We start from the raw sequence: 22085 nt of genomic DNA, 5'->3' as shown, positions 1-22085 counted from the left end.
ATCACAAACAGTAAGATTCCTTCCTCCTCCTCCTCTTTGATTCAATCTTTACATATTAGAATAAGTGTAGTAAGCTTCCAAGAGAGTATATGTATCAAGAGAGTATATGTATCTTTTACGAGATATCTCAATATGCAAAACCACATTGCTAAATTATGAGTAAAATCTGGAATACGAAAATACTGACAGCAATAATTGGAAAAGTTTAAGGTCTGGTAATTCTTTAATGTTTTTAAACATGAAAACCCAGCCTTTGTGACCAGTTTGAACTCATTAGATTAGGAACTGGAGTATCTTTGTCATGGAACTGGCACTGTCGATATGTTCCGAAAGTGAAAAAGATGAAGTTTTTGTATTTCTAACTGTTAACTTGTATTTACTTTAGAGATAAGAGATACTTTAAAAGAGTAAAGTACTACAGTAAATGTAGCTTCTCAATATAACGAAGCAACACTCACTTGGGGAGATAAATTGTTTTTAAGGAGACTGACATAGAAAGGGATGTTGCTCTACATGCTGAAAAGATCTCAGCAGCACCTCGAGTCTGCGATAATTCACTTGTGTGCATAACTGAGCTCTAAATGCGGCCAGTTCAAAAAGAAATAACAAATGAATACGCTCACTTAACTTTTTATGCTGGTGATTCATCAAACCTGAAGACGCGTATTTGCCTGAACTGACGCAACTTTGCTTTTATTCACAAAGTGGCCTGTCAAGCTACAGAGATTAACCCATGTATTAAGAAAAAAAGCCAAGTAGATTGAAACTTAAAACAATCAGTAAACTTCTGAAAGTCTTGAAATATATGTAAGTAACAAAATAGTTCTTGCCTCTTAGTTTTGCTCAAAAAACGGATGCGCTGTTTGGTGCAATAAGCTGCCTCCCAATAAGGCAACTGCTATAGAGTATTTTGAATATGTAGTGGTAACAAATCAGATAGAATAAAGCAGTTTTATGTAATTTAATTATTACCTTTTATTTCTTTGGTAAACTTTACCCTTTGGGAATCTGTCAGAGGTTTTTGTTGTTCTTCAATGCTTTTGAAGTCCAAAACTTCACATACAAATTCGATAACTGGCTGTGCTTTGTAAAACGCAGTTGCAGACACTGTAGGCAAAAATGTTACTGTTATTTAACAATACCGAGGAAACTTTTAAGAATCCAACAAACAGAACCAACTTTCCGGCTTTCCAATGAAAGAGAAAGACACGCCAATATTTTTATAGGACCTACCATCAATATTCAACATCATTTTCCATAAGGAAGGTCTGACTGATTGATGGAAGCCAAACCAAACTTCTCTGCCACCACCCAATGGATTTGAGCACCCTTCTGAAGCTGTAAAGAAAGATCGCCCCACAGGAGTATATCTGCAATAGACAACAGAAATTCAGAGCATGAAAAGCCATAACTAACGTAAATTCTCATATTCAAAAGCACAGAAGTGTCGGTGTTTCAAATTACCAATAATCTGAGATTCCTGTCAGGATTCAGGTTACAACTCTCAGAATCCATATCGCTACAGCAAGAAATTTGCTGTAACTTGTGTTGGTTTAAATTTATTTTCAGCACGTTTCTTAATACACCTTCTAATACAAATTAAAGGCAATAATAACATTTTTTTCAGCTATGTTTCAGTAAGAAAATAATTAAACATCTCCGCTACTAATACAACGACATAATAATATCTCCCCTTGTGTACGGCTTGATCTGAAATCCATGGAAACTTTGCGTGGGTGAACAACTCATCTAACAAATATTTTTGAGGCATCTTTCACCTTGGTAATTCAGTACTGCACACTTTATATCAAATTAATCAAACCAGCATCAATGTGTTTCTCTGAACAAAGATTTGTGCCTAACTAGTTTGGGCTGGGTGTCATAAAACCTGGCTAAAGGGATTTTCTTTTTATCCTTATTGTGAGGATAAAGTCAATGTAATATAAAGCTATTTAAAGATATTTACATAAATTGAACTCATTTTCCCTGTTTAGCCCTTCGAAATGGGAAAGTTCAGCTCCACTAAGCTTTGTTCTTTACTTTCCCATCGAATGTAATTCAAACAGTGGTCTTGGGCAACTTGTTAATTAAACACAGTGTCTCTTGGGTTGGACGGCAAATGTTGCAGATCTCACTGGCTTGGAAAAACAAAATCATTTTAAAGTTTTTATTTTCTATAAAAATAGCTACACTGGGTGGCGTTCATGTCCTCCTAGCACAGTAGCCTTTATATAAAATTGGCAATAAACATCTGCCCAAGGACATGTAGGAACAAGTTTTAAAAACATCCTTACATGTCTACTACGTTCCACACAGGCAAAGTTCCTTCCCTGAAGCCCAGAGAGAAACGGGGTACGAGAGAGATCATGGTTTGGGTTGGAAGGGACCTTTAAAGGTCACCCAGTGCCACCCCTGCCATGAGCAGGGACATCTTCACCCAGATCAGGTTGCTCAGTCTCATCCAACCTGACCTTGAATGTCTCCAGGGATGGTTCATCCACCACCTCTCTGGGCAACCTGGGCCAGTGTTCCACCACTCTAATAATGAAGAATCTCTTAATTACATCTATTCTGGATCTATCCCCTTTCAGTTTAAAATCATTACCCCTTGTCCTATCATAAAATGTCATAGAGATGGCAGCAAACATCACACAAACCAGCAGGGAAAGGGACTTGTGCCCAGGCTGGATGCTCCTAATCCCACACGATGAGCAGAGAAGCAACACATTGCCTCTCGCTTGAGCACACCAGAGCTATTATTTTGGTTGAGTTATGAAAGCGCGGCCTGCCCAAAAAGCCACTGAAATGATTCAAAGAACAACACAATGTCCTAAACACCGGCAGGGTCTTCTCACCTCATGGATGGCAAATGCCTCATCACCACATCCAGCGCCTGGATGGTTTCGAACGGGACACTCGGCAGCCGACCAGAAAGAGCGTCGTGTAAAGCCTGCAGACTCACACAGGACATCCACTTTATGGCCACCTTAAATATCCTGTCCTTTCCTTCTCCTGGCAGCGTGACCTCCAGCTCCACCTGCAACAATGCCAAACAACAAACCAAGATGATTCTTTCCATTTCAATGGGAAAACGGGGCTTGGACGGGACGATGGATTCCTCTGAATGCTACGAAGCATAGGAGGGGACAAAAAGCAGTAATGAAGAAACAATATTCATTAGGTACAGCCTCTTTTTCCAGCTAGATCTTTCCAAAGGTGTATTTGAGAAAGCTGCCATGCATTTATGTACATCTTTGAGGTAACGTTATAATTGAGAAGTGCTTGTGTAGCAACAGGGAGATCTCTGTGAAGATCCAATAATGTGATTTCCGGTGCCCAACACATGTTAATGCATCACTGCTCATGTCGACTCCTGAACGCCTAAAATCACAGAATCACAGAATGTCAAGGGTTGGAAGGGACCTGGAAAGCATCCAGTGCAATCCCCCCATGGAGCAGGAACACCCAGATGAGGTTACACAGGAAGGTGTCCAGGCAGGTTGGAATGTCTGCACAGAAGGAGACTCCACAACCTCCCTGGGCAGCCTGGGCCAGGCTCTGCCACCCTCACCAGGAAGAAGTTTCTTCTCATCTTTAAGTGGAACCTCCTGTGTTCCAATTTGAACCCATTACCCCTTGTCCTATCATTGGTTGTCACTGAGAAGAGCCTGGCTCCATCCTCCTGACACTCCCCCTTTATATATCTGTAACCATGAATGAGGTCACCCCTCAGTCTCCTCTTCTCCAGCTCCAGAGCCCCAGCTCCCTCAGCCTTTCCTCACACGGGAGATGCTCCACTCCCTTCAGCATCTTTGTTGCCCTGCGCTGGACTCTCTCCAGCAGTTCCCTGTCCTGCTGGAACTGAGGGGCCACAACTGGACACAATATTCCAGGTGTGGTCTCGCCAGGGCAGAGCAGAGGGGCAGGAGAACCTCTCTGAACTACTGACCACCCCCTTCTAACCCACCCCAGGTACCATTGGCCTTCCTGGCCACAAGGACCCAGTGCTGGCTCATGGTCATCCTGCTGTCCCCAGGACCCCCAGGTCCTTTTCTCCTACACTGCTCTCCAACAGGTCATTCCCCAACTTACACTGGAACCTGGGGTTGTTCCTGCCCAGATTCAAGACTCTACACTTGCCCTTGTTCTATTTCATTCAATTTTTTCCCCGCCCAGCTCTCCAGCCTGTCCAGGTCTCTGATGGCAGCACAGCCTCTGCCGTGTCAGCCACTCCTCCCAGCTTGGTGTCATCAGCAAACTTGCTGACAGTCACTCTAGTCCCTCATCCAAGTCACTGATTAATATATTGAATAATATAGGCCCCAGCACTGACCCTGAGGCACTGCACTAGATACAGGCCTCAACTGGACTCCACCCCCCTGACCATGAAATAAATAGGGGTCTGCCGCTGGCTGCCAGGATTCATGAATTTCTCGTATTTGCTCTCTAAAAGCCACAAAACCCACCAACCTCTTATTTTTAAATACCAAAGCAAGAACAAACTATGACCCCCACAAGTACTGGTGATGGCATCAGGTAGGAAACAAGGGCACTGCTTTGATATGTTGTTCCCTACACTGAATTTTTTGCCTAAAAACCACTGGCAAACTACATTATGGTAAATTACTTTAGCCGATTACTTGTAATTACTTGTAATGCTGATTTTTTTCTCTTCATTACACCAAAGAAAGCCTGAGCATAGAAGTTCTTGGACTAAAACTGAGGCTTGTCTGAAGCGATGAGCAGTTCTGGGAGCGACTACAAGAAACAACAAGATGAGAGAATCCTTTGCGCTATATACAAATAACAACATTGCATTTTCCTGTCCTAGGGAGTTGACAATTTAAATATCAAAGGCATTCGCCTGACAGAAAAACTGCAATTAGTGGGCTAGCAAAAATAATACATGGGTAGCAGCAAGTTAATAGATGCAATCATCTGGTCTTTTGCAACAGCACCTTCAGTCAAAAAATCGGAAAGAGAAAAAACAATAAACCTTCCTGTATCCCCCCAAAAAAACAAGTTGACAATAGCACGCAGTCAAAATTAGCATTACAGCCGCATCTCCTCTAGTACAAACATTATTCACCAGGAGACTGGAGCAGAAGAAGGAGCAATAGTCGGTAATTATGGGTTTGCTGGTCTGACTGGGGCCCGGAAGGTGAACTCTGCTGAAAACCTGTGCAAATCAACGTTCAGGTTGGACGCTTCCCATGAAGCCTTTTTGTCCACCATGCCAACAAAAGGTCTTCAACTTGCATCTCATTTACAGTGGATGGAAGATCCGTCACTCCTCAACTGCGCTTTTCTTTCAGCTCCTCCAAGTTTCATAATTTCTATTCTCGCCGATGCTGTTAAAACACAACTCAGCTGACTATTAACAACTTCAATTTACGAAGCTCCTTCACCGTGATGGAATGGAAAAGATGAAGAGCGGGACTAATTGTGTTGCAGTATCTGCGTCCCCAGTAGAAATAAAAGACCTGGGATTGAAGAATTTCTGCTGCAGTTGCTATCAATGAAGTTTGCAGCACTCAATTCGGCCCAAACAGTTTTTGCTGCTGGGTCTATCCCACTTCAAAACAGTTGCAGTCACTGCTCAGATAAATAAGGTTTAAATTCAACTTCTCAGGTTTATGTTCCTTTAGTATCTCACCTGAATTACACGCTACTGAAGAGAAAAATGTGTCCTTAATCAACGTACTCAAGGTCACACTGCAATGAGAACTGAAAATTAAACTTGTCCGTGTGTTTCTGGGGAGTTCTTAGTACTCCTCTATAAAATATACGCAATGCTACGTGATTATTTTATTGTGCTTTGAGCATTCAATGTGTCTTTTCTCAATCTTTTCCAGAGGAAAAGAGTTTCCAACCAAGTATCTGGATGCCGAACTCCCATGGACTTGTTCAGAAATCTGGAGCTAAGCAGGATTTCTGTATCAAACTGCAGCTCGGTTCATTCATAATTACTGTTTTCCTAATTAAAGATGGTGTAAGACGTAACCAACCGCAGAAATCACAGCCTTCTTCCACTAAGAGTAAGGATCCTCTATTAATCATTGTATGTTCATGAATCTTTTCTATATGATCCTATATGTAATCAGATGTGCAGTAAACGTGCAACATCTGTCATGTACAGAATGGCCAAAAAAACACCAAACCCCAAAGAAACCTTATCTAATAATGCTGGAGGAAAGTCCTAATACCTAAAAGCTTTATACTGGTTTAAACTGTGCTTAAACCAGTTTAGCACCATGTAAAAATTTCCCTCATTAAGCTATATTTCTGATTTAAACCAGCTGAAGATTCATCTCTACTACGTCTTTCCTCCGTGTTAATATACATAAGGCAGAACAACTGACAAAGTCCCAGATCCCATGGGAAATAGGCAAAAATAGGAGTTTATTAAAAGCGAGCCTAAATATGAGCCACAGATGGAACTATTTGAACCAGTTTGTGCGAAACTCCACTAAAAACACCCTCCTCAGCGACTGCCTTTTGCAAACAATCATTGCTTTGGCTGGATAATTGTGTCCCACCCAAAATGGTTAATGAAATTGTTCGTCAGCCTTTTCCCAGGTGTAGGTTACAACACTGGCTTGCACGGACACGAAGGAATCAGGGCATCAAAAGCATTTCCTGCTGACGCAGTCACTAGACTTTATTTTTATGGTGTACGATTTACTACACGTGGGCTTGAAAATCCAAAGCGAATCGAGTCCTGTTTGGTCAGCAGGAATCCAGACACGGAAGGAACACGAGTGTTTCATCTCCTCCCGTTCCCATCAGAGGAGGGTCAACTTGCACCTCACAAAGTCTAAGATCTGAGGATTCATTTGATCCCAGTTTATCCTCCATAGATCAACCATTTTTTCATTTACCTTATGAAATGCAGAATTGCATACTTGTCGTAAAATATATTGTCAGCCATCCACAACTTGGAAAGTATTCTAGTTAGAAAGAGCTCTGTGTGTATCCAGAGAACTTGTTTAAACCCCTAGGAGATGCTCATTGAGTATTTTTCCACCTTTAGCAAACACTGAGCAATCTTGTATTTCCAGCCTGTAGGAACTGGAACGCCATATGTGAAAGTGAAAAATAAATCATTTTAAATGATTCCTTTATAGTTTCCCTAGACACTAGCTTATCAGTTAATGAAAAATAATTAAGACTAGAATAGAGACTGAGCTTTACTGCATGAGATTCACTTTAATACATTGGGGGGAAATAAAAATGACACACACGAGATAAAGAATTGGATTCAGGTGGAACTATTAGCTATGTCAAGCACTGCACAGGCACACAATACGAGACATCGAAGGACAGCATCAACAGTATTATAACACGCTGCTACTCAATTTAGGAAGACCCCATCTCCATTCCCAGTCACAAAAGCAAGTTTCCACGTTTCTCTGTATTTCCCTTTCCCCCTTTAATTTTAGTTTGTCTAGTCAGGTTGTAATCAGCTTGTACAGGATGGGACAGTCGGCCCCTGTAACCGTGCACACCCCACCTTGCACCCAGAGCAGAAGGAATAACAACCTCTGGGAATTACCGTAGAGTAACGAGAACGACTGTATCCTCACGTGTTCATCACCTAATTAAAAAAGGCCACGGAAAATTCCATCTGATACTAGACCGCAGAACTGTAGGCTCAATTATTTTATATGGTTTGTGCGTTAGCGTGTTCCAACATAGTCCCTTGTGCTTCAGCAGTCAACGATGGGTACAATTTGCAGCTTTGGAGTGACCAAAAAGGTCACCACCCCCCAGACGGAGCTGGCAAACAAAACAAGTCCTCTCCAATTGCCGCAGGGCTGAGCCAGCAGGTCTCAACCTGCGCGGTTCAAATTAATTTGGCTCTCACGTCGTAAAGGATTAGCAAAGAGGTTCCACACCACCAAGGGAGGGATGGGGGAGTTTATTCCGGCTGGTGGAGAGTGAGAATCACAGGGAGGAAAGAAGGAAGATGGAAAAGGGAGTGACCATTCTGATGGCAACAAGCTCACGCTTCTGTCCTGGCAAAACACACTCTGAGCAAAGTGGTGACGGAAGGAGACATCTGTTCCCGAAATAGCAAATCATTTCCTATCAGTTACTAGAAAAGCTCTGCAAATATGACATTAGAATCTCCAATTAGAAACTTATATTTAAAACTTACTTTATCTCTCCCAATGGGAAGCGGCATAGCTGTGTAAAGGTTTTTTCTTCCATCAAACACCGGTTTGCGATCCCCAAAAATCTGGGTTTTAAAGTGCTGAACCATATGCTCCACTATTTCTCTGAAAATACAAAAAGATTACATTAATTCAACTTTTTACTTTTGATGTTAAGTGCCAAATGAACACTAACACTAATATTTATGAATAGAGGCATTAGATAAATGAAAGGGTTGTCCACTGGTGGGTATTAAAGACAAGATTTGTTTGACTGATCTGAATTAAAGACACAGTTTCACAGACTAAACTGTTTTCTTAAAGCAGCTGTTTTTACCTTTTTCAGATTGAAACTTCCCTGCCTCTTTTCTCTGATATTCTGCAACGGAACTGGGATCCATCCAACAGAACTGGATGTGTACATTCACTGGGACCGGTGAATATTAAAAATACAAATGCATTTAAGCGTAGCTGGTATTAAGTTTTGTGTTTGTAAGAATGAGGTTACAAAGTTCTTGTCAAACCACAGTGTTCACACACTGGTCATGCAAAGCAGTTCACCAGCCCATGAGAGGTCTGTTGGGATAACACCACCTTCTGATGCCAAAGGTCTCTTGTCCAAATGTCCCAAAGACACGTCCTTACAAGGCTGTAAAATCTGAAATCCATCAGTCACCTACAATACGCTGCCTATAAGATCCTTAACATACAGCTCGGGGCAAAAGGGCATTAAGAAGTTAAACTGACACAGAAAGGAAACCACAGCATCCTCTTTCTTCAATATCCTTGCCAAGCAGCAGCGCAGAGAGGCTGCGGGTGACTATTTCATACACCTTGACTTGGAAAGGCAATTAACCCAGCATACAGTTAGATATTACACTGATGTAAAATTGTGAGATGAAACTACATTCGTTCAAGAAAAGAATGAAGACTAGTTTAATTGACAATTTCTTAGCTGTGTGCCAAAGCTTTAAGACAAGATGAAAGAAACTTGCCTGACCTCCTAAGAGATGTGAGTAAAACCTGACCTGGTAAGTCCTGCCTCAGGTCTGCAATGTGTGCCTGAACAAGGACGTAGTTTGGAGGGTGGGAAGAAGGAGGCGTTTTTCAACCTTGAGTTAAAGACTGAGCAATGGAAAACCCATCCTCTTACTGAGCAAGTTCTTCCGATTGTAGAATCATAGAATCAGTTTGGTTGGGAGAGACCCTCGGGATCATTGAGTCCAAGCATAACCCAACTCTGGCACTAAACCATGTCCCTAAGAACCTCGTTTAAATGGCTTTTAAACCCCTCCAGGGATGGTGACTCCACCACTGCCCTGGGCAGCCTGTTCCAATTACCTCACAACCCTTTCTGTGAAGAATTTTTTCCTAATATCCGATATGAACCTCCTCTGACACAATTTGAGGCCATTTCCCCTTGTCCCATCACTTGCTACTTGGGAGAAGAGACCAACCCCCTCCAAGCTCCTTTCAGGCAGTTGTAGACAGTTGTGAACTACTTTATCTAAAAAAGAGCATCACCTCTTAATTAAGGTTTTCCAGCTTCAAGGCACATTAAGTGATGGTGCTTCTCAGCTGTGGGTGGAGACATCTTAATGAAAAGCAAGTTGTGAAGTTAAATAAAGAGAGTTATTTACCAATTTACTACTTCAGCCCTTTGGGACTACGGTTCTACTGAGATTGTGTGAACATACCAAGAACTGAGCGCCAGCAACTGCAAGCAAAGCTCATCTTGAACCTTGTACGAGTCCCAGCTGTCCTCATGAATTAAACCAAGGGATATATATATATATATATATACACACACACACACACACAGGATTATGCAGGATGCACATGTAGTCCAATTCTTAATGTGTAAGCCAGCTGAAAAACTACCATTCCTTGTACATATATGTATAAGCACACACAAAAATATAGGTATACATGTAGGACTGAAAGGTTCTGGCTCCCAAAAACCCAGGTGCATGTCCATGCAGGAATAAGCACTCAAAAGAAATAAAGCATGCACTTCATCAAGTGAATCCGATTTGTATTCTTCCCACACTGCTCTGAGAAACACGCACCATAGCACTGTCAGATGCGTTTATGACATCCTTGTTTACTGCAAAAGGCATTGAATCTATGTAGATTCATACCTGCTCCTGTTACCACAACAGAGGGAGTGACTAACCTGACAAAGCAGAGCAGGTTGGAAGCTGGCAGCGGAGAAAGAACTTGCTAGTGAACATAATTTGCCTTTTCAGTGAGAAAAAGGGCTTTATTATTGAATAATTACACTCTCTGCCATTGGTGAGCAAGCACCCACGCACAGAACTACAACCCACAGCAGCAAACCAGTTGCCAGCTGGAGCTGGTGGCAGAGATACTGGTTAATGAAAGCAAAGCTCTCACAGCCCCCACTAGGAAAAAAGGGACTGGTGACATTTTTATTCGGCGCTCCAACGCAGTATTTCAGTGAAAAATCAGCAGGGTTTCCCTTGGGCAAGAAGAGAGTTCGGCTTAATACACTCACTACAGTGTTTGCTTTTAAAATCAAATTCAATTCTCGCCCTGCTCAAAAATTATCATAGATCACCAGAGGAAAAAACCAGAACAGCAAAGCATAGTGATGAAAATGCTGTGACACTGAAGACTCAGTAATAACAGCAGATAATACATTCCAGTCTATTAATTCACATTAAGAAAACTCTGGCTTTCGGGTGGCTTTTTTGACTTCACCCTCCGTTCATGTTCACAACTGCATGTTCTCCCCATGTAACCTTTTCTAATAAGGAAAGGGTTTGCTCTTGAATATATAAACAAGCCATTCCGATCCTCTACAGTCAAGATGTAGGTAGTTACGGTGAAGACACTTGTGGTTTCCAGTTAGTGCCAAGTCTTGTTCTCAAGTTTCGCTTCTGGCAACACCGCTGTTTTCCAAGTCAATGAGGTTGCCACATGGTGACTAATAGGGCACAAATGCAAAATGCAAGACCTAATTGCTTGTTTCCTTGGCCAACTGATCATGTTTTCACCTTGCTATCTGTTTCAGGAGCATATCTTTCCCTTATATAGAATCTGCTGATGAAGGATAATTTCTTACCTAATTTAGTCCCTCCACGATCCTCTCGCAGCAGCACAAACAAATGGGTTTTGCCTTCCCTTGGCAGTAGGAGAAGGTGGGAAAACAGGCTGGTAACACCAGCTCTGCGCTGAAGGACTCGTCAGCCAATTGCACTCCAACATTTAACCAAGCAATATGAAAAATCAGATTTATCAAGCTGATTTATAACCAGCTCCGCTAAAGTTAATCCAATTTATCCATCTGTCACCAGTGGCTTTCAGCAGCAGCATCTTAAGATGCTGACAAGTTCAATCACAATAAGGGACAATTAGCACCGAAGTCTTAGATTGGTAGAGAATACCAATGGATGGATAAGCAAAGCTGGAAGCTACCAGTGAAAACTGGCACACGGCTCCACAGTTTTCTAAGGAAAACAAGAACGTAAGTAAACTGAGGGAAAGCAAAGCACAGTTATTACCTGTTAACTCTTCTAGGACATTTTTCTGGCTTTATATCCAATTCGTAATGGTAGATATCTATTTTAGGAATGTCCATTTCAAAGAAGTTGGCTTGCAGTTTGATTGTTCGCCCAGAAGTGCCAAAATCTGGTCGAGGAGGGGGTTTAAAGGCATATCCCTGGATTGGTGGTGGCAACGGTGGAGGAGGTGCAAGCACTGAAAAAAACAGAAAGCACGAATTAACCATCAGCTATTGCAAATCGACATGTAAACAAATTTACAGACTATCTGACCGACGAAGCAGTGATATTTAAACTGGTCACTTTTTAAAGCAATATGAAAAAACCCTGTTATTAGGAGTCTGTGAGTTCTAGCTCTCTTCTTCCCACGCTGGTTCACCATTTGCTGTTATTTTCTAGCCCCGATTACTGAACAAAACCTTCAAATCACTTGCATTTTCGTATACAAGAAGTCAGCTGGGTGGGAATTTGAGAGACCAAGCGGGCACTGCTGGGAAAGCCAGAACCAGCTCTTTGTTGAGAACCTCCATTCCAAAACAGACACTGAAGCGAACCATCCAACCACGTTTATTTGGGCAAACGCCTATGAAATTGAGTTTCTAGCACCTAAACCGCATTTGTGATCACATTCGGATGGGCTGCATGGACCTAAAGCAAATGCAATGCATGCATTTCAGCTACATACATTAAACTATGTCCTGCTGCTTCCTTTGACCAGCAAGCAAGCAGCAAATAGTCCAGTGCTGCTGTAGTGGATTCTTCAGCTCAAACACCAGCTGTAGATCACACAACGTGAAGCAGAAGCGTAATAGCTGCTTGTAGCTTTTTCAGTCTACAAAATCCCATTAAAAATCCATGGGGAAGCACGGGAGGTACCAAGTCAAGTATTCAGAACTCCCGCAGCATCAGGACTCAGGTTTTCTCTGGTCTAGAGCAATAACGACTTGCAGCAAAATCTTCACATGTGAAATAACCCAGGAGGCTTCTCATTACTTAAGTATTACTTAATATTATTACATATTACTTATGTATTATCTCTCTCCAGGTGTGGTTTCCCGGGATTATCAAATTCAGGAGGCACATCCCTTCATTAACAGATCAGACGCCGCTTTTCCACCCTCACTTTCCCTATTGGAAAGCTGTTTCAGAACTGTGATGCTCTAACACTCAGAAACATCCTTCCATTTTTATTTATTCATTATCAGGTTATACTCACTGACCTTCAGATTATGCACTCCTTATAGTATTTTTAGGTTTAAACCAAACTCCTATTTAATTCTTAATTCCAGGCTGTACCACTTCTCTTAGTCTCTTCTCATAAACCTGTTTTTCCCCCCTCATCTTTCCAGTCTTTTTTCAAGCTAATACATTTTCAGCTCATCTCTAACGAACACCAAGTGTTATTTTACACGAGGTCTCAGAGTCCAGCACAATCACACTGATGTTCTCACCTCTCAATTGGAAACGTCAGGTTAACGAGCCCTAAACCGCATTTGCCTGTTGTACCATGGCCTCGTACCAGCAGCTCTTGGCCACCCAGTGACCGCTCAATACATGCGGTTGTTTAGGGACAATTATCTCGCAGTTCACTATTAACGTCAACCTACACCATCCTTAATATATATATATATATATATTTTTTTTTTAAGCCATTTCTATTACCCTGCTGCTTTCTGGATGATGCTCAGATCCTCCTCTTCTGACAACCCCTCCTGCGCCCCATGATGAAGCATCGTGTACTAATTCCTAACATTTATGCAAAGATCGTTAATAAAAATAATAACAAGACCATTTCCAACCTTAGTAGCACCGTTTCCACACTTTACCCTTCCACACTCCCAGTTTCCCACCCATCAGCATCTCCTTACTTATTTTTACTGTTTTCTAACCTTTCAGCCCCAATTTCCCTATATACCAGAATCCAGACAGTTTAGTTTGACATTGGGAACGTGATAGAGGGTTTTGTTAGTTGTTTTAACAATGACATTGGGAACATGATAAGAGGGTTCTGTTAGTTAGTTGTTTTAACAATTCTTGATTTTTCTCATTCGTTTTACATTTGGGAAACTTCTCCAACGCTAACTTGATCAATATGTTAAAGACGCTTGTTGCTGAAGGTTGGCATTTCCATCACCTAAAACTTCAGGTTTCTGTGATAAAAGATCATTCTGTCTCTCTAATTTCCCGACAAACACCCCTTCAGTTTTGCTTTTAATGGAAATACAGCAATTCTCATTGTTTGCTTCAAATGCTTTTTGGAAGGTGTTTAACTCATCCAAGCGGCCCCCTCAGGCGCCAGGTCTCCTTGCTTGGTATTGCAAGTTGGCCAAGTTTCCATGTCATTAATCAGAAAGAACCCTCTACTGTGGATAACACAACCAATTTATTTCTAGCATTATCACTACAGCTGGAAAGTAACATAAAAAAATACTCCCACAAACATTCAGACTTGCTATATAACCAATATTTCTATTATCCACCTCAAAATGAGTTCAGGATGATGTGCACCAAGCATCGACCTCTACTCCACCAGAATCTTGTTCACCATAGTTTTCCCAAAGAAATCTGGTTCCCACTTCTGCTTTCGGCCATTCCATATTCAAATATATTTGAATTTTCTACCATTTCTTCCTGGCATTTGCATTTTAACATTTCCATTCCTTGTTACCCACACCCTGTATTCAAGCTGCAATATTTATTATCTTATCAATATTAAGCATTTGTCTTCTCTTTGCTGTTTATTTTGATGCCTTCTAACATTTCGGTATCTACTGCCACATCCTAATTCCGCTGCCCTTCCTGCTTCTGTGCCAGATTTGGTTTGTCACGGCTCATTTTTAGAAATATGAAGTAAACAAAAACAAGCTTACAAGATTTACAAGTCCAAAGAGCAGCATGACGGAGGGGAGAACTACTCCACAAACTATTTATGCTGCAATAATAAGTAATACATCCTCCTCCCACTGTATTAAAATGGGATCGTTCACTATTTCTCACAGGGGCGTAACGAAGCCATTCAGGGATCGACACAACCTGCGCATCTGATGGAGAATAAAATACAATTATCAAACTGTTTCAGAACGCTGTATTTTCATTTTCAACATTGTTTTCAGTGATTTTTTTTAATGATCCAGTATAAGTTTTTAACAAGGAAGCTACTTCTGGCTCAACTACCCAGGCAAACTTATTTAGGGCAGGGTGGTGCTTCACAGAGATAAGTGCTGTTTATTGAACGGCAGCGCTGACCCGATAAGCAGTCAACCTATATTTTTGCCACATAAACCAGATACATATGCATTAACTATAGAACTGAGGGATATGAATTGAATTTCAAGAGGAAAAGAATATACATTGCAATTTGGTGATCTGAATTTGCTTTTTGGACGAGTGCCTCAGATGAAGAATGCAAAGTCTAATTATCTTGTGTAAAATGTATTACAGCTGTGAACTGTAGAGTCACAAAATACTGAATTTGGTGCTGATGGAGAGGATAGAACCTTCTTATTCTTCCCTATCAAAGAAAAAAACCACGAGCTTCAATCTTAAAAGACAATCACTACGTTCAAAGTGATTCAGCTGCCCCAGCTCCTGTCAAGGGGAGAATGAATTAGAATAAGGATTAAATACTAATAAACTGGTGCATCCAGGTAATGAGTATCAGAAGCTCCTCGCTCATTTACTAGATGATAATATGAATAATAAGAACATTTCAGCCTCGATATGATGACTGGGACCATCGAGTGCACCATTTTAAAGGCGTGAAGTAAAGTAAGCTGCGTATTGAATAATGAGGTGCCAGTATACTGGCCTTAAGCTTATTTTCATAAGGAAAAAACCCAGACTTCCCATTAAAATTCCAATTTACATAAACTCAGGATTAATAGTTATCAATCTTAGGAAGTGTAATGTCTACTAGAAAAAAAATAGACAATTTTTGTCCTTCTTTGTAATTTTTTACAGCTTAACTGCACCCTGGAAGTGCTGCCAGTCAGCACCAAACCTGCACGTTGAAGGGTTTTTAGCAAAGAATTATGCAATTTTAATGTGCAGTCAGAGGCCTAGTGAGTTACTACACAAGAAGGGGCCAAGCTAGTTGCATCTAAGGGCTTGTCGACACAGGAGATTGTCTGAGCATAATTATACTGCTGTAATTATATCAATAAGTTTCTTCGTATGGCAAGTCCTAACGTATATTTAATAAACAGGTGAGGTTTTCACAACTCAACACATGCTTTAGCATCAGGCTATCACAACCTACGGTTGTCAATAGGAAGTCTCCAAGAGTATTTTTCTAAAAATATAGTCTCTAAATGAAGCTAAGGCGGAGGAAGGAAGCCTTATTCGGAGCTTCACTTTTGGTTTTTATTATTTCTAATAGCACACAACAGGGCAGCTCTTCTGGATCATCACGACGAGTGTTTTCAGATATTGCTGCGCAATAGATGCACTTTTCAAAGGGGTTTAGGTTAAAAAGAACCAAGATTGGCAAATGAACACACACATCTGCTTGAAAAGGCTTTTCCAGCTGCTGCTGTAGAGGTGCTGAGTAGCATGAACATGGAATGAAGTAGGTTGGAAGCGACCGGGTTGACTTGTCCAGTCAAGTTTTGAGTATCTTCAAGGATCACTTCCACAACATCGTTTACAACTCGTTCCAGTGTTTGATCACCCTGTGGTCAAATAAACTTGCCTTATACCAGAGTTTCTTGTGTTCCAGCTTCTGGTCATCGCCTCCTGCCCTGCTCTGGTGCACCCACCACAAGTCTGGTGTTGTCTTCTCCATCGTGCCCCCTGAGGCAGTTCCAGCAAGCCAGAAGATCTCCCTTTAGCCTTCCTGAAGCTGAACAAACCTGGTTCTCTCAGCCTTTCTTGGTACCTCATGTCCCCAGCCACCTTGGTGGCCTGTCACCAGGCATGCAAACAGTCACATCCCCTTTCAGGAGGACAGGCTTAGAATGGGAGACTTGGGGAGGAGACACTCCATGGGGAGGCAAACAGGATTTCCACAAATAGTTATTTAACTACCAGCATTAGAAGGAATTTGGAAAGAATGTGGAAAACATCCAGTACAAATCCTTGACAGGGTCTGCATAGAGTTATTTCTTTTCTTTACATATATATAAGTTCGGAGCAAGAAAAGGAATACAGAGTTCAGCCTTTTCCTTTTAGGACCCAAATAAAAAAGCTTTGGGCTCTTCAAGTTTTCTTACAGTCCGGGTATACAGAGAAGTTTAACTTTTGGCTTTCGGTTAAGAACCGTTAAAGACTGATAGGAAAAAGGCTGGCAGTGTTTTCTACGAGATAAGGAAAATTCAAAGCTGCAGCTCCAATTCCCTTGATATTACAGGGGTAGTACGGAACCTGTACAGCTGCCTCTGCTGCTCATTAAGCATATTTTAGAGTATGGAAATCAAAAGTTCTTTGGTCAAGCGACAGCATTATTGAATTAGATGAAGCACAACAAATAAAGGAAATTTATCTATTATCCCCAAGAATTCAGAAAACCATGAGCAAAGTGCTGGATGGAAGCAGAAGAAATGATGGAATCAGAACTTCATTTGTATCTAATATCTCACCTCTGTGCCCGGCAAGATCATGGAGCAGATCCTCCTGGAAACTATGCTGAGGCGCATGGAGAATAAAGAGGTGACTGGTGACAGCCAACATGGTTTCACTAAGGGCAAACTGTGCCTGACAAATTTGGTGGCCTTGTACGATGGGATTCCTTGGTGGATAAGGGTGACTGATGTTATGAACGTGGAATGTGACACTGTCCCGCACAACATCCTTGTCTCTTAACTGGAGAGACGTGGATGCAACAGATGGACCACTTGGTGGATGGTGGATTGGCTGGATGGTCACACTCAGAGTTGTCAATGGCTCAATGTCCAAGTGGAGACTAGTGGAGAGCGGCGTTCCTCAGGGGTCGGTATTGGGACCAGCGCTGTTTAACATCTTTGTAAGTGGCACAAACAGTGGGATCAATGCACCCTCAGCAAGTTTGCGATGACACCGAGCTGTGTGATGCAGTCGACACGCTGGAGGGAAGGGATGCCATCCAGAGGGACCTTGACAGGCTTGAGAGGTGGCCTGTGTAAACCTCATGGAGTTCAACAAGGCCAAAAGCACAGGGGTCAGGGCAACCCCAACCACAAATACAGGCTGGGTGGAGAATGGATTGAGAGCAGCCCTGAGGAGAAAGACTTGAAAGTGTTGGTTGATGAGAAACTCAACAGGACTCAGCAATGTGCACTTGCAGCCCAGAAGCCAATTGTATGCTGGGCTGCATCACAAAGAGCATGGACAGCAGGTCAGGGAGGTGATTCTGCCCCTCTACTTTGCTCTTGTGAGACCCCACCAGGAGTCCTGCATCCAACTCTGGGACCCCCAATATAAGGAGGACATGGACCTGTTGGAGCAAGTCCAGAGGAGGGGCACAAAGATGATGAGAGCTGGGCTTGTTCAGCTCGGAGAAGAGAAGGCCTTGGTGAGACCTCAGAGCAGCCTTTCCATACCTAAAGGGAATTACAAGAAAGCTGGAGAGGGATTTTTTACAGAGGCGTATAGTGATAGAACAAGGAGTAACAGCCTTTTCTTTTTTAATCACCTTTTATCCCCATGAGGGTGCTGAGGCTGCCAAAGCAGCTGTGGAAGCCCCATCCCTGAAAGTGTCCATGGATAGGGCTTTGAGCCACCTGGTCTAGTGGAAGGTGTCCCTGCCCATAGCAGGGGGTTGGAACCAGATGATCTTTAAGGTCCTTTCCAACCCAAACCATTCTCTGGTTCTATGATCTGTTACAGCATTATCTTAAACTATTGAAGGTTCTTTACTAAGATATGACTGGCAGAAGATTTCAGGAGGTTTTCTGCTAATAACGCATCTTATAGGAAACAGTACTTTGTAGAGCCCAGTACAGCAAATAACCTGAGAAGCAGCTGCAGGAATGGAAATAGGTAAAGAGCAAAATGGAAAATCAGTTCTCCTTATCTTTTAATGCAAATAAAGTGTATCTAAGACTACTCAGAACACTCCATTTGCCACTTGCTGTCTTAGCTGTACCAATCAGGACACTGGATGGAGGGCTAACAGATTTCTAAAGGTGTCCTCAGCAAAAAAGGGCAGTGGGTGGGGAGGCCTTATCTATATCCACTATGAGGAATAAATTCAGTATAAGAGCCTTATCGCCCTACAAATCAAGTAAGATGCAGATAAGTTGCTGTCCTGTTTTCAGCTGGAATAGAGTTAATTTTCTTTCTAGTAGCTGCGTTTTGGATTTAGTATGAGAAGAATGTTGATAATACGCTGATGTTGTGGTTGTTGCTGGGGAGCCAAGGACATTTTCGGCTTCCCACGCTCTACCAGGTGCATGAGAAGCTGGGAAGGGACAAAGCCAGGACAGCTGACCCAAGCTGGCCAAAGGGGTGGTCCTTACCATACGATGTCAAACTGGAGTTGGCCAGGGGGGGAAATGCCTCTGCTCAGGAACAGACAGGTTATCAGTGCCACAGGTGGCGAGCAATTGCATTCTACATTGCTTGTGTTGTATATTCTATTATTATTTCTCTCCCTTTGCTGTCCTATCAAATTATCTCAACCCACTAAAGTTTTGGGGTATTTCCCCCCCTTCCCCCCACTGGTCGGGGGGATGAGTGAGCGGCTGTGTGGTCCCAGTTGCTGGCTGGGGTTACACCACAACGCTTGTACAACACACAAAGTGGTCACTGGACACATCAAATTCAACCTCCGAATTTGCGTGTCCTTTTACTTAGTAGCAAAGTAAACAACGCTTTAGAACTCTTACTTGTCCAGAGCCACATTTCTGCTTTAAAACAGGTTGCAACCAGAGCTATATACACATATGCGTACTCCAAAATGTGGACTTAAGTTGCCACCTTTATCCATTCATTGGGATCACCCAGCCTGCAGATCTCAATTTCCTTTTCCAAAGCTCAAGGTCACTTATTCCTTTTTTTACTCTTTTTTCCTTGTTCCTTTTTTTTCCTCTCTTTTCCTTATTCCTTTTTTTACTGCACCAGAGTACCTTCCCCTTTTGAATGTCCATCTTATATTTGTTGCAAGTTTCCAAGCCACGTATCACCCCACAGTTGGTAAATCATTATTTTCCTGGAATTCTCTTTCAAATGTTATCCAGGTAGATCATTTGAGGATGGAGTGTCCCCGTTCCCCATAGCGTTCAGTCTGTTCCTTTACTTCTCCCAAGCACCTGCTCATCCCAGGCCACCACGTGTCTCCATTTACACTTGGAAGCCAACCCTTAGAGACATTTAGCTCAACTATCTTCTTGCATCCCTCATTTTTTTCTGCATGTTACATTTCTGTTATTTCTTTTCTTACTCTGACCATATGTAAACTGTGCCTGGATAGCCAAATATTCATATATGACACCTTTCATATCATTTTTGATGGAGCCCCTCTGTAAAAGTTCTTCTGGTCTCTCGCTTTCTAACCACAGCATGTGGGCTACCAGAGCTAGGGCTGCTTCAACAGTGAGGAGCAAAATTGAAGGCGCTGTCCTCATATTTGGTCATATTTCGAGTCTCACGTATGACCATTGAGACGTTTAGGGATCCCGCTCTGACAGATTGCTTCTAACATCTTAGTGCTGTAGTATGAAATTAAGCGCCTGAAGAAGGAGTCCAGATAAGCAGCACTATCTCTGAAACTGTAATCTCATGATGTCCAATAGACCTAATCTAGACATGATTTTTATTGAGTAATTGTCACTTACTGCAAAAGAATTCAAGAAATGTAACTCCCAAGTCAATCCTTTCATCTAGCGAAAGATGCCCCTGCCCACAGCAGGCAGGTTTAACTAGATGGTAGTTAAAGGTCCCTTTCAACCCAAATCATTCTATGATTATTACACCCAGAATAAATAATCTATTTACTCTATAGAATAAATAACCTATAGCTCTCTTAGTTATCCTGGTTACTCTTTGACCTCTGTAAGACAGTGATGTGATCTCTCCACAGTGCCAGAAGTTATATGATTCACAGAGACCAGAATCACTCCCAGACACCAACAGTATGAGTGGGTGTTGGGGTCAGAACTGAAAGGGAGAAACAAGACATCACTCCAGTTTGCTTTGTAACTTGTGACCACGCTTCAAACATGAATATGTGAAAGGCTACAAGAACAAAATGCCAGAGAACCAAAGAGAAAGACATCAATGCTCCAGCAGAAATCAGCAGGCGAGAAACAAAGAATGGTGCTTTCCAGCCCACAAGCTGCTTCTGGACAATGTCAACTCGCAAAAGCCACCAAGTGTTAGTACTTTTTTTCCTCCCACATTGTCCTTTCAGCCTAGAACTTCAAAGTTCTCCTCAGATTTTCAAATACTAACCAGCTGGTTCTCACCAATCTACTGGCCACCTGCAAGTGGGCAGAGTGGCAGAAGAGCACCATGAGAGCACAAAACATCTGTCCTCGCTGTTAATTACCCAGGTGGCTTAACCGATCCCTCTACACAGAATTGTACAAATTACTACTTCAATCCTTCCGAAGGGAGGCAGAGAAATGCTTTTAATTACAAACTGCAATGTTGAATTAAGTCATCCAAACAGCAAGCCTCATCCAAACAATGGAGAGGATGCTTAGGGCTTACCCACAAGTCAGCAATCCAGCTGAATGTTAAATGTGAATTCAAACTACAAAATAACTCCATTTTCAGGCAAACCTCTAGCCAACGAAGGGGGAAATGGAGAACATTCTTAGTGCTATTTATCACACTTGAACACAATGATGCATTCAGTTTTCCATACCTTAGAAAGCGATCTTGAACTAATTCCAGATGCCTTTTCTAACAATTTGAAACAAATTGAAGTATTTTCTGCACTTGTAAAGAGCAATGCTTCCATTCAATACCATCTCTGTTCTTTACTACTGCAAAAGGCCTATGTAGTGAATAGAGACATCAAAACCACATACCCAAACCCCAAAACAAACAACAAAACAACAGGTACAAGCACCTATTCCTCCTTTTATGCTGTTTCTCCCCTGCAGAAGGTAAGACCAGAAATTCTGTATTTTTCATCCCATATGTCCCTTCCCTCACCCCTTGTTTGCTGAGATGTAGTGTTTAGATTAGCAAATAAATGTGGCTCCCCATCCTTTATTAGTTGACATTTGCACCCGCTTAGATATGTAGGAAACAGCATAACCCACTCTCCATTATCTTTATTTTTTTCATTTTTTCTTTAAGTCACTAAAAGGCTGGTAAAACATCACTTGTTGCTTCCCCAGCCTTCCTACCAACACCTTTCCCTTCCTTCTCCTTCCAGATCCCTTGTCATTACATCCCATGTCTCTCCTCTGGCCTTATACATTATTAGAGACATTAGTGCCCACATGAACACAAGTTCCACTGAGCTTAATGAGCT

The 22085-nt window shown here is 42.0% G+C and overlaps 1 protein-coding gene and 1 long non-coding RNA gene across 8 annotated transcripts in view; one reads left to right on the top strand and one right to left on the bottom strand.

Moving 5' to 3' along the window:
• The window catches only part of LOC309436619, a 481462-nt gene that overhangs the window by 320314 nt on the left and 139063 nt on the right, over nt 1-22085 (top strand). The gene's annotated exons all lie outside the window — the stretch shown is intronic.
• AGO2 (argonaute RISC catalytic component 2) overlaps nt 1-22085 on the bottom strand; it is a 58700-nt gene that overhangs the window by 27114 nt on the left and 9501 nt on the right. For 3 of the 7 annotated variants that reach the window (XM_082045907.1, XM_082045909.1, XM_082045908.1), the window contains 5 exons: nt 11684-11879; nt 8162-8282; nt 2856-3040; nt 1234-1370; nt 973-1107 (listed from right to left, as the gene is read on the bottom strand). In XM_082045907.1, coding sequence (XP_081902033.1) covers nt 973-1107; nt 1234-1370; nt 2856-3040; nt 8162-8282; nt 11684-11879 — 774 coding nt within the window. Of the gene's footprint in view, nt 1-972; nt 1108-1233; nt 1371-2855; nt 3041-8161; nt 8283-9680; nt 9703-11683; nt 11880-17259; nt 17557-22085 lie in introns of those variants that run through there. The other 4 variants (XM_082045912.1, XM_082045906.1, XM_082045910.1 and 1 more) reach the window with 4 other exon arrangements.

This window comes from Streptopelia decaocto (assembly GCF_964273445.1).
Source record: "Streptopelia decaocto genome assembly, chromosome: 2".
Taxonomy (NCBI): Eukaryota; Metazoa; Chordata; class Aves; order Columbiformes; family Columbidae; genus Streptopelia; species Streptopelia decaocto.
The sequence above is the reverse complement of the archived record's forward strand: the minus strand, read 5'-3'. Positions and strand labels throughout refer to the sequence as shown.